This window comes from Furipterus horrens, unplaced genomic scaffold, assembly GCF_987537825.1.
Source record: "Furipterus horrens unplaced genomic scaffold, mFurHor1.1.pri manual_scaffold_8, whole genome shotgun sequence".
In the NCBI taxonomy this organism is placed as follows: Eukaryota; Metazoa; Chordata; class Mammalia; order Chiroptera; family Furipteridae; genus Furipterus; species Furipterus horrens.
In genome coordinates, this window is record NW_028327178.1 from 92970492 (window position 1) to 92986099 (window position 15608).

Here is a 15608-nt window from a genome sequence, read left to right on the forward strand (position 1 = left end):
AGATTTTTAGAGAGTGAGGGAGAGAGAAAGAAAGAGAGAGAGACATTGATTTGTTGTTCCACTTATTTATGCGTTTGTTGGTTGCTTCTTGTATGTGCCCCGACCAGGGATCAAATTTGCAGCCTTGGTGTATTGGAGTGATGCTCTAACCAACTGAGTGACCCAGCCAGGGTTGAGCATGTCTTTTACTTCAAGTGTCCTTTAATTGAAAGTGGGTGGCATCAAGTTTAAAAGACACTATCACTCTTTGATGGAGGTTGAATGCAAGCCTGGTGATAAGCAATATTAGGTTATCCCAAGCCTGTTCTGTAGTTTCTGGTGATTCACATTCTTTCAGGTGTCTCAGAGTTCATTTTCCCTTAACCCTGACTAGCTGAAATATCTTGTTTCATACATCTGTCACTTAAATTCTTTATTATTTTGAGCCCTCAGTCCCTTCTCCCAAAGCACAATAGGCTGTTGAGGGCAGGACATTCAGTTACCATGGCTGTAGTACTCTTTCACCTCTCCCAAAATAAAATCTAGAGTCCTTATCAGTACCTCATTAACTGTAAAGGTATTATAAATTCTGAAAATTCTTCTGCCAAATAGGGGCTTTACAGATTTTTTCTCAGCTAATCCTTGTAATAGGGGCCATTAATTCTCATTTGATGAGTTAGGAAAGAGTACTCAAAGATATACCTCCTAAACAAACACGTGGTAGTGGTTAAGAATATGGAGCTACAGGGCTTAAATTCAAATCCTGACGCAGCTCCTTATTGTTCAATATATAGGTGTCCTAGGGTGTTCCTAATTTTTCTCTGTTCCTCTGTTTACTCACCTTTACAATGAGGATTAATGATGACACCTCTTTGGTGTTTGTAAGGATTACATGGCTTACTATATGAAGCATTAGCTATTATTACCATTATAAATGTTTTTTATGTAGGCCTTGTTAGTCTGCATAAGGCTATTTTATATCTACTCTCCTTTTGTAAGGTTAGTTCACATCCTCGCCATTTTAGCACACTCTTTATTTTATTTATTAGGCATCTGTTGAGCATCAGTCATTCTTTACCCTAATAGGTTTTCTTGTTCTTAAACATGTGAACTGTATCTAGTTTCCCCAGAATCATATGTAAAGAGCCATTGCTTTATTCTCGTTTTCACAAATGATTTATTTTTATCCTGGGCTGTATTCTGCAGATTAAAATTACTGAGTCCAAGTGTCCAAGCAGTTTTACAGCTTGTTTCTTGCTTCCAGATTGAAGTATAAAATGATGGCTCTAGTCAGGGCCTCAGGCAGTGGTTCAGGTGTTCTAGTTTCTCCACAGCTGGGCCCTCAGCCTTTTCTCGGTTTTGTCCTTTCTAAAAAATTGAGTATTTCTATTTGTTATATAATGGTGTGATAATTCTAACACAACATTTGAAAAGCATCCGATGCTAAATTTTCTTTAAATTATATTTATATCTAAAGGCATGAATATAAAAGCATAGCAACGACAACGTTGGTAGAGGAAAGGGGAAGGGCCTTTGAGAAGTGGTTTGTCTGCTTCTGGGAAAATCCTGTTAACTGGGCTAAGAGAAATGTCTCCTTTCTTGGAGGGCCTTGAAAGCTGCTAGCCCCTCTGTACCTCAGTTTCCTTTCTGTACATATCACGTTTAGTTTTTTGTTTTTTTTAAAAAAATCATTTTTTTAATTTATTTTTAGAGAGAGGGGAAAGGAGAAAGAGAGGGAGAGAAACATCACTATTTGGTTGCCTCTCACGCGCCCCCAGCTGGGGACCTGATGTGCAACCTAGTAATGTGCCCTGACTGGGAATTGAACCAGTGACACTTGGTTCGCAGGCTGATGCTCAATCCACTGAGCCACAGCATCCAGGTTTCACATTTAGTTTTAATATGTCATTTAGTGGTTGTAAAGATCCAGTAAGATAGTATAAGATGAAAGGATTTTGTATATTTTAAAAAGGCTTAAAAAATAAAAAGGAATATAAATAATCTAAAATTAAAATTTTACCAACTAGAAGTACATTTTTTAAATTTAATATTATTTTGTATTCATTTCAGGTGTACAGCATAGTGGTTAGACAATCATACAATCATATACTTTACAAAGTGTTCCCCCTGGTATTTCTAGTACCCAACTGGCACCATATATATTTATTACAACATCATTGACTGTATTTCCTATGCTGTACTGTAAGTACGTTCTTTAAAAAAAAAATATTTATTTTTAGAGAGAGGGGAAAGGAAGGAGAAAGAGAGGGAGAGAAACATCGATGTGTGAAAGAAACGTCAATTGGCTGTCTCTCGCACGTCCCCAACTGGGAACCTGGCCTGCAGCCCAGGTATGTGCCCTCACTGGTAATTGAACTGGCGACCTTTTGGTCTGCAGACCAGTGCTCAATTTACTGAGCCACGCCATCCTGGGGCATGGAAGTACATTCTTAAGGTTAGAAAATTATTACAACACAGAAAGGTAAAATATGAAAAGTCAAATTTTCAAGCTCTGTTCCTCTCATTTAAAACAACTACTTACACAGTTTCTTAGTTTCTTCCAAGAAATAATTTTATGTATCTGATATAATAGATCTGTCTATACTTATGTCTGTTTGTTCACATTGAAGGGGTAATACCATACACAGGTCTCTATACCGTACCTTTTTTACTTGACTGTGTACATATTGCAGATGGCTTTGTATCAGCATCTACAGATTGCTATTGTTCCTTTTGATAACTGTACAATATTATATTGATGAACCATAATTAATTTAATGAGGCCTCTTGATGGACATTTTAGCTGCAGAAATTGGGAAGTGTTTTGATAATCCTTACAGGTAATCTGGGGAATGTATCTTTAGCGTAAGTTACTGGCAGTGGACTGCTGCTGGGTTGCAGGTATGTGCATTTTTGTAGATAGTGCCAAATTGCTTTTAGAAAAGCTTTTCCAATTTATGCTTCTACCAACAGTATATAAGCAGCCTCTTTTCTCCTCATCCCTGTAAACAGTGGCTATCCTCCCTATCTGAGTTTTGCTATGAGAAGTGAAAAAAAAAATTTTTTTTTTTTGAGTTATATTTTCTTAATTTAGGGTGAGGTTATGTGGAAATAATAGCACATATTTATTAGACCTTTGTATTAGTCCCACCTTGTAATCTGCCAGTTCTTCAACATTGCCCATTTTAAATTATTTCTTAATCCTTACCTGAGAATATGTATTTTTTATTATTATTGATATCAAAGAGAGAGAGTAAGGGGGAGAGAGAGAGAGAAAGTGAGAGAAACATCAATGTGTCACCTCCCGTATGTGCCCCAACTGGGGATTGAACTTTCAGCCTCGGTATGTTCCCTGACTGAGAATCGAACCTGCAGCCTTTTTGTTGTACAGGATGATGTTCTAACCAACTGAGCCACCTGGCCAGGCACACTTTGCCCATTTTTAAGTGAGTTTGACCTTTTTATTCTTGGCTTGTATGCACTCTTTGTTAATAAAGTAAGTTTTTTGTCATGTGTGTTGTAGTTGTTTTCTTCTAGTTTGTCATTTGTTAAAGTGTCTTTAAACTGTTATACAGTATACATTTAAAATTTTCATTATTATCAATATAGGAGCATTAACTGTGAAAACTGTATTTAAGGAAATAAACTAGGCTCTCTGCCTTCTGTGTGGGAGCAGTGGGCTCCCATTCTAGCGAAATTTGAATGTAAAGAAGTAATTTGAAGTCTTGCCAAGGTCTTTAAAGTGAAATCTTATATAAATACAGATTGCATTATATTTTTTTCTCAGTTTTCCTCGGTGTCCTATTGAACATATTTTTTTCCCTATTATTCTGGAAGCTGGAGATTTTTTGGAGGAAAAGCTAAGGCCCTGAAGAATTGATAAGTTAAAAGCTATAGAACTTTAGCTTTGTATTTTGAGAAAAATTTTTGTTTAAAACTATGAGAAGTAAAAATGTATACTTCTTATGCAATTTAAAAAAATTCTGTTTCTGTCTTGAACTATTTTGTTAGCAGATGTTGTCAAATTAATTTGAGACTTTCAGATGATTTTCCAGGTGTCCTTCCCCTTGCCCTTTGTTAGATAGAGCTTGTTCATCTCTTCTCAGTGTTTGTGTTTGTCTTCCTGGATGGGCTGAAGTGAGGACTGAGTTGGATTTCTTATTTCTAATTTCCAGCACAGTGCCTTACTAAGAGTACTCACTAATTGTACTTTTGAAAACAAACTCTGCTACCCCCAGAAGAATGCAGGGAAGGTTGAGGATGGGACATGAAAACCAGATTAGTCCTTAGTCTTGTTCTGTGTGATACCAGAGAGTAAAACTTCAAAAATTGGCCAGTTAAAATCAAACAGGTGTTAGTTCACAATAAGGAAGACCTGACAATTCAGGCTCAAGAGGAATTGTTTTCCTTGAACCATTGGGAATAGTTTGCTCATCTTTATTCACTCATTGCCTTGTCCCCACACTCCTGTATTTTAACGGACAGTCTCCTGGGGTACTTAGGGCAGGGGAGTTGTGTAATAAAAGTATTAATTCAGAAATCAAGCAGACCTGGGCTTTTGTTTTGGGACCTGATCCTTAGCCAAATAACTTTAAGCTTTATTTTGTGATAACAGAATTATTAATATCTACTAACTATATAGTCCTTATTTTGTACTATCCCTATGCTCCTTAAATGGATTATTTTATTAATCCTCTCACATGTACTGCCTGCAGATAGGTACTATTATTGTCACCATCCCATTTCACTAGCAGTTCAGTGAGGGTTCAGTGCCACTCTGCCTTTCTTCTTGTTTGGCATCACATTTTCATATAATCTGGGAGCCAAACTATTAATCTGAATATTACTTGGTATGCATAAGGTCAGAGATGAAAAGATAATTTGATGTGGTATTTCAGGCAAGCCAAAATGAGGACTTCTACTGATTGGGTTTACTTATATCAGATTTGATACCTTATTTTCCCAGAGTGTATTAGGTAAAGTTAGTCAGACCTTCGACTCCCTTTCCTAGGGTCATATGAAACACTCCTGCTGTACAGCTTTGCAGTTTACTGTTGGGTTCAGCTTCTTTAATAACAGTTGTCTTCCATTCCTGACTTAGTTTGATTTGCTTTGTGTTCTCTCTAATATCAGGCCTGTGGAATGGGTTGGTTAATGGATAGTTTATCCTTCATATTACACTGTATTTTTTCCCTTATGGAAAATTTTTGTTGTGAAAAACTATAAATCTAGGAGACTGTTTAAGAGGAAAAGGACAGTCACCTACAACTGGTTTCTTTCTTCTAGTCTTTTTTTTTTTTTTTTTTTTATGCACAAGTTTTAATGTGAGCTCAAATTGGTATAGTTTTGGATTCTGCCTTTTCATGTAATATAGTGTAAGCAAATTCTTTTAAGATAAGATGGTATTACACATCAGATATAAGGAGCCACTTACGTGATTTTTCTGCATTCTTCTCTTGCAAAGATAGTGTTTCTGGTATGAGGCAGGTAAGGGATTGTTGAGATACAAAGTTTAGTGGGAAAGAATTTAGTTAGGGGTAGCTTGCTGTATGGAGGTGGCCTGCTCAAATGCTCTGAGAGTTCAAGAGTGGCTCCATCTCCATCAAAACCATCAATAGCCCCTAAAGATAGATTTTACTTGTAGAAAATGACCACCAATCCCAGTACCCAAAGGCTTGATATAGAATTACGGTACTTAGGAAAATATATTGTTAGAATGGACTCAAGAAAAAGTAGAAAATATAAATAAATAGATCAAAGAGAGTAGAACTTTTTCTTTAAATAGGTCTTTATTTAAAAATATGATCTGCTAGCAGTGTTTTCCATCAACATGGGGAACAGAAACCTTCACAGGCTTCACAGTCTTTTGTTCAGGTGCTGCCTTTGTGGGAACCTTAGCAGCAGCCACTGCCATCTTTCTGTCTTTTTAGGTTCTTGCTTAGCCTTTTTTGCTTCCTTGACAGCCCTGGTGGCTTGTTCTCTTTGAGCTTTACTAACTTTAGGTTTCTGATTATTCTTGGCCATTGTATCAGCAAGAGATGATGCACCAGTGATGGCGCTGTGGAATTTGACTGCAGAGCAGGTTCTTTTCTTTTGAATTTCTTCCAACTGTCCCTTTCTGTGCTTTCTTCTGAAGAGGACAGTCCAGTTTATCTGTTGAGGATTCCTCTTGGAAAGGAATGCTCACTTGCATTTTGCATTAGGAAATTAGAAAGCCATAAATGCGGTTGCTGGTGTGGCTCAGTTGTTTGGGCATCATCCTGCAAAGTGAAAGGTTGCTGGTTTGATTCCCAGTCAGGGCACATGCTTGGATTGAGGGTTCAGTCACTAGTTGGGGTGTGTACAAGAGGCAACCAATCAATGTTTTTTTCCCTCTCTTCCCTCCCTTCACCTCTCTGAAGAAATAAAATACAGGGTAGATCTTGTATCCACTGAAACTGCACAGCTTGACCTTCATGGCTGCGGCTGCTGCAAAGAAGGGTAGATGGTGAAGAGAAGCTAAATAGATCTTTCTTGTCCAGCCTTCCGAAAGTAAGGCCAGAAATCACTGTCTCGGCATTTGTTTGCTTCCTTTGTAGTCCTAAACATTCATTGCAGTTACAGCTTGCAGTTATATCATTTATCTGTTTACTGACTACATTATTGTGTCCTCCCCCAGTGCAATGGAGGCTTCATGAGGGCAGGCATTGTCTCTTTCGGTCCTGTTTTCCTAAGTCATCTGTCTGCTGATATTTGGTGACTACATCAGGAAATGATTAAATTTAACCCTGAGAGCAAGTAATTGTTTTCTTGAGTTTTGAGGGGTCCCACTTAGGTAAGTCCTTTCTCTTCACAATTTCAGAGACTATAGGATGCTGCATAATAGAAAAGGAACCAGTGGAGGACACTTGTGTTAGGATGAGGGCAGGAGTGATAGAGGGTGCAGACAGGTTTTTTTTTTTTAATTAAAATATTAAAAAATTAAATTTGTTAGGTTGACATTGGTTAATAGGGTCAAGCAGACAGGGTTTCCTGAAGCTTTGTGTTTTGAATGATGCCTGTTTGTCTTTTATCTGTAGTAAGTGATGCTACACTCTGGGCAGACTTTGCCTAAGTTTCATAAATATTTAATTGACTTTTTCAGGAGAATAAAGGCAGCCCCGTTGATGACTGAAAATGACAAAGCATCCACCTAACAGACGAGGAATCAGCTTTGAAGTGGGAGCCCAGTTGGAAGCCCGGGACCGATTAAAAAACTGGTACTTTTACATTTTTCTATTAATTAAATCCCTTCAGTAAAGGACTCTTGCCAGCACTGATAAAGAGGGGTAGTCTGGGCTTTTCTGTAGTGTTTTCCTGCTCCCTGAGTCTTGGAAGGTGGAAGGAGACTTAAGTCTAGAGCCGTGGGAAAGACCTTTCTCCTGGTGTAGGGACCCTTGTGTCTAGGGGACCATTCTGTGACCTCTTGTTTGTACTTGTTTCCCCTTCCTGCCTCTTCATCTAAAGGAGTTAAGAGAAAAAGAAACATAAGAGGCTACAGGGAATGGAAGAGTTAATAGTGGCATCTCTTGCTTTGGGCTGCCTGTCTGGAAGAGGAGAGGAGAGAAAGATGAGGGATGGAAGAATGAAGAAAAGGGGTTGGATCAAAACAGCTCTTGTGTTGTGAACAACCCCTCCTGTTTTCTGGGTATGTTGGATGGTTGAAATTTAATTGTCATACTGTAGGGGTGATCAGATTCCAAAGCTGAGGGGTTGTAGTCTTTGTCATTGACTTGTGTCCTCTGGCTGGTAATTTGCTGCTTTGAGCATCAGCTTCATATATAAATGTGGGTAATAGTGTTGACCTCACAGGGTTTTTTCTGAGAACCAAATTATAGGGTATGTGGGAGAAGGCCTTATAAACTATAAAATGATTATGGTTGTTGAGGACATTCTAGAATTTGGTTATTTATTAATGCTGAAGGTGAAGGTGGGGGTTTCTGAACTCAAACCTTTCTGAATTTTTACGAGGAAGAGTATGGCCTTTTGAGGAGTTTGTCTCAGAATATACAGGCTGACCAGTTTTAGAGGTGGCAGAAGAGAAGACAGGAAGAGAAGCAGGGAAATGGCTGGGGCAGAAAATGTCTCTGTGGGGCTGGGAGATTTGATATAAGAATTAGAGACACTTTGAACACCTAGTTGTTTTTAGGCTGTTTGTATTATCTATAATGATTTACCTTTTTTGGTTTCCCTCAGTATTTTTAAAAGGTAGCTTTAATAAAGGGAAGGAATCCTTTTTTTTTTTTTTTAACTATTTTCTGCAAAGTCAATCAACAAGTGTTGGAGGGGGAAAGTATAAAAGTTATTCTTGCATATTCGGGAACAGCAAGCACTTAGTTCGAGAAAACAAGAACTTAAAATAGTTGACTCAAAGGCAGTACCCTGCTACTTCTATTTTAAAACAACTGTGATGTTCTTTCTTAGCAACATTTCTTCCCTAAAAGCTACGATATGATACAGAATGCAGTAGCTCACTTGAAAGCACTAGAATCAGAAGGTAAAGAATGTTATATGCCATTCCAGTTAACATTCCTACTATACCATGTTTTTTTTGTGTGTGTGTTAGATAAACCAAGCATTCATATTAGCATAACATTCAACAGAAGCATTTCTCATACTTTGGGTTTAAGATCCTTGCCCCCTCCAGTTCTGATGTTGTGACATCTGACTATCATTGTAAATATTTCAGTCATTTGCCATATCTGCATGATGTTATCCTCAGACGCCAAGCTAATGACCCATGGCTCATTGGGGTTCCAGCTACAGCCTGATATCTTGGCTGTGTGTCCTCCACGAATAAACAGGAGTTCAGAAGGCCCTGTTTTCTGCATCTTCTGCTGATTGTTCTCCAGTTTTGCATTATGTATCCTCCTGAGGCTGTTCTTCAGGGGAAAGACTTAAGGGACAGGCAGTGATGGTCTCCTGAGATGAATTCTGGAGACCTCACTACTGCCAGGAGGAACTGGTTTTGGGGGTTTGTAGTGGAACAGTGCATTTAGATTGTTGTGGCCTTGGACCTTGGCGGACCTTGGCAGAACTTGGAGTGGGGCTTTGGGCTCTGCCAGAAGCCAGCTGAGCTAACCCAGGGCCACCTCCTGTCAGGCGAGAGACTATGCCCTAGGAATTCTTTTTGGATTTAGGAAAAAAGCCTAAAACAAAAAGTAAAAAATGACAGCTAACCATAAACTAATCTGTGTCCTTATCACTCAAAATTAATAAACATTACCATTTTTGTTTTATTTAAAAATAAAGGACATAAAACATTTTTGATAAAATGGAAGTACTGTACCTTTATACTCTTCCCAATTCAGCTCCCTTCTCCATATTCCATAAAGGCAGCCAACATTCCGAGGCTGGTTATATCCTTTATGTTCATGTTTTTACATTTTTACTTTATATATGTATCCATAAATAGTAGAATTGTTTAGGGTGTTTCCAAAAAGTTTATATAAGTGGTATCATGTTGTTTGTTTATTTTCTTTATCATGTTTTTTTATGATTTACTCATATTGATATATAAGATATCCATTCTAATTTCTGGAAAGAGTTCACTGTATGAATATACTATATTTTGTTTATTTAGTCTCCTATTGATGGGCACTTAGATTTCAATTTTTTACTTTATATACAGTGCTACTGTGAACATCTCTGTAAATGTCTCTTTTGTGGACATGTGCCAAGAATATTTTTTGGGCAGAGGCTTTCAAATATTTTTGAACACAACCTATATAGTAAGAAATATATTTCAAGTCCAGTGTGGTACCCACCCATATATACGCATAACATTTTTTCTTTTCTTTTTTGTGTACATATTCTTTTTTTTTCTAATTTTTCCTTTCTTTTTATATATACATGTAAATTTAACTGAAGCAAAACTTTTATGAAACAGTCCTTGACATTATTACATGCATTATACTCTGAAGTTTTTCTTCTGTGTCGTGTAGTGTATTTCCTTAACATACACACCAAAATGCTGGTCAAGAAGCATTGATTTGATTTTGTAATCTTCTAATGGGTCACAAATTGCAGTTTTATAAGACTGCTCCCATGAATTTGTTGAGTAATATGATGTACACATTTTTGGTTTTCCTGGAAATTACCAAATTGATGTCCAAAATGCTTCTACTAAACTACATTCCCACCAGTAGTACATAAAATTTCCTGTTTTTCCACATCCTTACTAACCCTTGCCTTTGACAGACTTTCTGGTTTTGCCAGTCTTTAGTGTTGGTTGTGAAACTTCCACAGTTATTGTAGTAAACCGACAGGGATTATCAGTGGATGCTAAAATCATTATCTCAATGTTGTGGGGTAACAGGATATTGATATGTACCAAAGTATCCCTACAAATTACTTAATACTTTCACAGGGAAAAATATACTTTTAAAATGGTAAGAGATGGTATTCTTTATCTTATCCAAGTGATATAAGGAACAGTGGGGCAACCTAGCTTTATGTGTTCTCTGATGTGATACAGTATAAAACAGAGGTACTGTTGAAACATTCTGCAAAAAATGTTTATAATCTGAAGTCTACACCTAACATCCAATTTACAGAAAATATAAGGGAATATAAAAAACAAATTCACTATGAGAAAAAGAATGTGACCAAGTCAGAATATGGAATGTTCTATAAAATAGCTGTTTCGAATTCTTAAAAATACATAATGCCACGAAGAGGGAAAGAGTGGGGAGGGGAGAAGGATTATGTGGAATAAAAGCAACTAAAGAGACATAAAACAAAAATGTACTGTGAAAACCTTGATCAAATCTCGATTTTGAAGAGATTTTTTTGGATAACAGGAGTAGTCTGGATAGTAGCTGTTTTGGAATTATTACTAATTAGGATTGATTACAATAAGTATATAAAGTGGGAGAAAATGATTTTCTACTTCTGTCAATCTCTGTCTTAATAGTTGATGTTCTTCTGTAAGAAGAGTTTTTTCCTTTTTAAGGATCACTAAGGACTCAGATTATTCAGTGTGGTGTAATCAAATTACATTCATTATTCTCTTTGGTGCTAAATTATCTCAAATTTGGCCAGTGGGAGGTCCTTTAAACCAGCTCCTTTTTAAACAGATTTTATGTACTTATTTTTGTTTTTAAAATGTTTTTGCAGCTTTATTGAAGTAGAATTAACACTTGGCCCGCAACCCAGGCATGTGCACTGACTGGGAATCGAACCAGCAACCATTCAGTTCACAGGCTGGCTTTCAACCCACTGAACCACACCAGCCAGGGCTATTAATTTTTAGAAAGAGGGGAAGGGAAGGAGAAAGAGATGGGGAGAAACATCAATGTGGGGTTGCCTCTTGCATACCCTCAACTGGGAACCTAGCCCACAACCCAGGCAGTGTCCTGACTGGGAATCGAACCAGAAACCCTTTGGTTTGCAGGCCAGTACTCAATCCACTGAAACCACATCAGCAAGGGCCCAGCTCCTTTGTTTTTGTTCTGACACATTCCTATTAGTCCTTGAGCATTTTTTTGTTTTCTGGCACTATTTGAAGCCCCATATTTATCTTGCGTGAGTCTGCTCCAGACCATGGAGCCTGTTGTTTCTCCAAGGAGGCCTGGTTCTTTTTAGTTGTAAGTGGTATATAGAAATTAAGCTCTGGGCACTTGGTATGTTTATTGCTTCTAGAATGTCTTCTTTTAGGCCTTTTGATTGGATGGAGCTAAGAAATAAATTTTTTGATAAATTGTGAGTTCATTTTGATATTTTCAACTTAAATTCAGCATTTTGTAATTTTACTTTTGTCTCTTAAATTAATTTTTTTGTTCCTAATCACACTAATATATTAACCTGTTCGTGTCATTCTACATTGTACACAAAATAATTTCAAACCTACAGTAACAATATTACTACTAACAAATCTACTGAGTGAAGTTTAAGATTTTCTTGACATTAAAAAACATATACATGCCTCTAAGGATAAATTATATTTAATTTGTAACAAAATTATACATTTAATTTGTTATGTTAAATAGGATTTCAAATTAAATATTGTGAGTTCCTTTTTAATACTCTTACAATATAATTTTATTTCTACATAAAAATTTTGAATACACATATAGTAACATTTTCCCTTTTTTGGACATATCGTCGTCGTCGGCAGCCGTCCGTCTCGAGAGACGATGGTGTAGCTTCTTAAGAGTCTATCTGCACGGCCGAGAATGGCTGTGCAGTCCGACTCGGGAGTGACATGGTATCTGTCTCCTCCCGTGTTGAATCGACATCTTGCGATGACGCTGAAGCTACAGAGCCTGGGCAGGGTGATATGGAGGGCCAGCTGTTGCCCATGCAGCAGACCCCCCCTCTCTTCGCAGCTGAAGGATCCAAGGGAAAGACGGAGTCAATACAGCTTGGGTTCAGGTGCGCCGCAGGAGTTGCCGGTGTTGACTACAACGTCGAACCGCCTTAGGGACTCCGGCTCCGGATTTTCTGTCGGGGTTTACTCCCTTAGCCTTTCCCCTGAAGAGGTATGCCGCAAGGCAGCGGAGGTTTTTTGGAATCAGAGTTTTCCTTCTCTGATGTGCCCTGACTGGAAGATCGAACCAGCGACACTTAGCTCGCAGGCTGACGCTCAATCCACTGAGCTAAACCAGCCAGGGCTGGACATATATACCTGTGTTTTAACACATACATAGATTCTTTTAAGTGTCACCACTAACAGGATATAGAACACTTCAAAGAATTTTGTCATTTATAAATTATTTGATTTGATTATTTTGTGGATTTGTGTATCTGTCTTCCCCTCTAGAATGCAAGCTTAGTGAGGGCTAGTATGTTAGATTGGATTCTCCTAAGAAGCAATACAATTGATTTATTTGGAAACCACCTGTAGGGGGGAAATGCAGACTGAGGTGAAGAGGCTGGGAGAGCTGTCAGACAGCCTTGCAAGTCGCCCCTGTGGAGGAGAGAGAAGGAAGGTACCAATGACTCACTGCAGTGCCCAAATAAATAGCCCAATCAGTGGTTTTGCTCATCTGCAGAGCCAAGACGGTGGCGTGATCCAGCCAGGGAATGCAGCAAGGTGAAGGTCTACCTGATTTGGGTCCTCAAAGAACTTTCCTGGTCTCGGAGCCTGGTCTGCCTCTCTGTCCAGGCAAGGTTGCTGAATCATCAGTTACTAACTAGCCACTTGATAAAAGATGTGATGAGGGTATTTTGAAGGCAGCCATAGGTGGGCTACCTATTTTGTTCACTGATGTATCTCCAGTGCCTCAGAATTACATATGGTATATAACAAGTACTCAATAAAATATTTGTGGACTGAGTTCCAAATGATTGTGGGAAGACATTTTCCTAGGTTGTTTTGACTACTTTCTTACATCTTAAGCCTGAGAGATATTTTTTTAAATATTGCAGAGTTAGATAACAATTAGGTAAAGTACTGACTTTGTGTCAGGCTGTTCATATGCAGCTTCTTCATTAAATCTTCTCAACAAGCTGTCAGGTTACTTATTTCAATTTTATAAATAAGGAAGAAATCAAGGTTCACAGGTGTGAAAGTCCTTTGTCCTGAATTTTCTAGCTGGTGAGTGGTAGAGCTGGGATTTGTATCCCTGTGATCTGACCCAAAGGCTGCCATGCTTTCTCAGGTGAAATTTTTCTATGTGCTCTTCCATATTTTCTTGATTTGCTGCTGGTTGCAAAAATAAAAACAAACAAGTCATGAAAAGGGTTAGGATTTTTCAAAATCCATGTAACAGTAGAAGTGTATAGAAAGACAAATGTGACCCAGAGTGGGCGAATGGGTTTCATGTTTATATCCTTATTTTGTATCTATTGCTTATACAGAAGCCTGTTTTTTCGCTCATCTTTGTATACTGCAGTATCAGGGTACAGAACAGCTAATATTATAATTTTGTTAAAGTAACAGTAGCAGTGACAGCTAACATTTAATCAGCATGATGCTGGTTGCTTTAAGTGCTTTACTTGGGCTATTTCATTTAACGCCCCCACCTCTACCCCGGTAGCAAACCCATTTGAACCTGAAGCGCAGAGGTAAAATGACTTGCTCAAGGCACAAACTAATTACTAATAAATCCAAGACTTACTTAGTTCTCCTTTATGACAGTGTTCTTTCTATCTTACCAGAATTTATTTGTAAATCTTCTGAGTCAGCTTTTCTTAAATTATAGGATCCCTGTGATATCATGAAATTAGGATTTTAATTTTTTAAAGGGAGTTTGTATATAGATTTGGATTTTCTGTGGAGATCGTTAGTTCTCAAAGCAGTTTATCTCACCAAACAGACTGGAATAGTGATAAGAATCTAAGTTCTAATTTGGATCTACCACTTTGGGGCGAACTTTCCACATATAATTTTCCTATTCTATAGACAGGGTAATCCTGTCTGCCCTCTTTACCTCTAGGGTTGTGTAGGTGAACTGACATGTGAGAAGCTACGGTTTCCTAGTAATGATGCTTGGTGGATAGAACGGAAGCTGCTTGTTCTGCTGCCTTCGCCTTCTTCCTGTGATCTGTCAGGAGCACACCATCTGCCCTGAACAGTAGGCCTGGCCTTCCCTGTTCTTACTCTGAGCACAGTGAAAAAAGCTCCTTCTGTCTGTTGCTTTCATGACTTTTTCGTATGTTTCTGTTACCCTGTTTTCATTTAAGGTGATCATGGTATCCTATTTCTTTTACAAAGGATTTTAAAACCCGAGTGTTATTTTTTTAAAAGATTTTATTTATTTAATTTTAGAGAGGGGGAGAGTGGGAGGGAAAAGGAGAAAGAGAAACATTAATGTGTGGTTACCTCTTGCACACCCCCAACTGGGGACCTGACCTGCAACCCAGGCAAGTGTCTGACTGGGAATCGAACCAGTGACCCTTTGGTTTGCAGGTGGGCCCTCAGTCCACTGAGCCACACCAGCCAGGGTGAAATCTGAGTTTTATAATGTCTCTCTGAGTTTTATAATAGCTCTCTTCTATTTCTTTTTCATTAGGATTATTTGCACTGATCAAGGATGAGTTCCTGGTTCATACCTCTTTTCTTGTACCATCTGTTTTTTTCCAGTCATCTTTCATTTTTGAGCTTTTCGCATACATGAGTATCTCCTGTGAGTCAGGCATAATGGTAGGCACTGTGGAATGAAGAGAAATCACAGAAGTCCCTTAAGAAATTTAGAGGCTAGTGGGGTATTTGGCTTTGGCTTTTAGAATTGCCAGCCGAGGACCGTGAATCATACAGTCTCATGCTCATGTCTGTGCTAATAGCTCACAATTATTGAGTAACTTACTCTGTGCCAGGCACAAATCTGAAGGCGTACATGTTAACCCCCCTTTAATCCTCACAACGCTATGAAGTGGACTTTTATGATTGCCGTTTTATATGTTAGGAAACACAGGCACAGAGCAGTTAAGTAAGTTGCCCAAAGTTGCATAACTAGTAAGTAGTGGGTTTGGGATTTGAATCCAGGTAGTCAGGTCTCTGAGCATGATAGGGTATGACTTTGATCCCCATACTGTGTTTTATACCTAGGATGGAGAGTAAAGTCCCAGAAGTTAATGGTATTATGAGGTGATATTTACACATGTACACTCCTGTGGGGGAGAACAATTAATTTCATGTGTGGGAATTTCAGAAGGCTTCAAAAGAT

At 38.2% G+C, this 15608-nt stretch overlaps 1 protein-coding gene across 3 annotated transcripts in view; it reads left to right on the forward strand.

Annotated features, from left to right (window-relative positions):
• PHF20 (PHD finger protein 20) overlaps positions 1 to 15608 on the forward strand; it is a 94239-nt gene that overhangs the window by 11621 nt on the left and 67010 nt on the right. For all 3 annotated transcript variants that reach the window (XM_090286335.1, XM_090286337.1, XM_090286336.1), the window contains exon 2: positions 7103 to 7217. In XM_090286335.1, the coding sequence (XP_090142461.1) occupies positions 7135 to 7217 (83 nt within the window). In that variant the 5' untranslated portion in view covers positions 7103 to 7134. The remainder of the gene's footprint in view (positions 1 to 7102; positions 7218 to 15608) is intronic.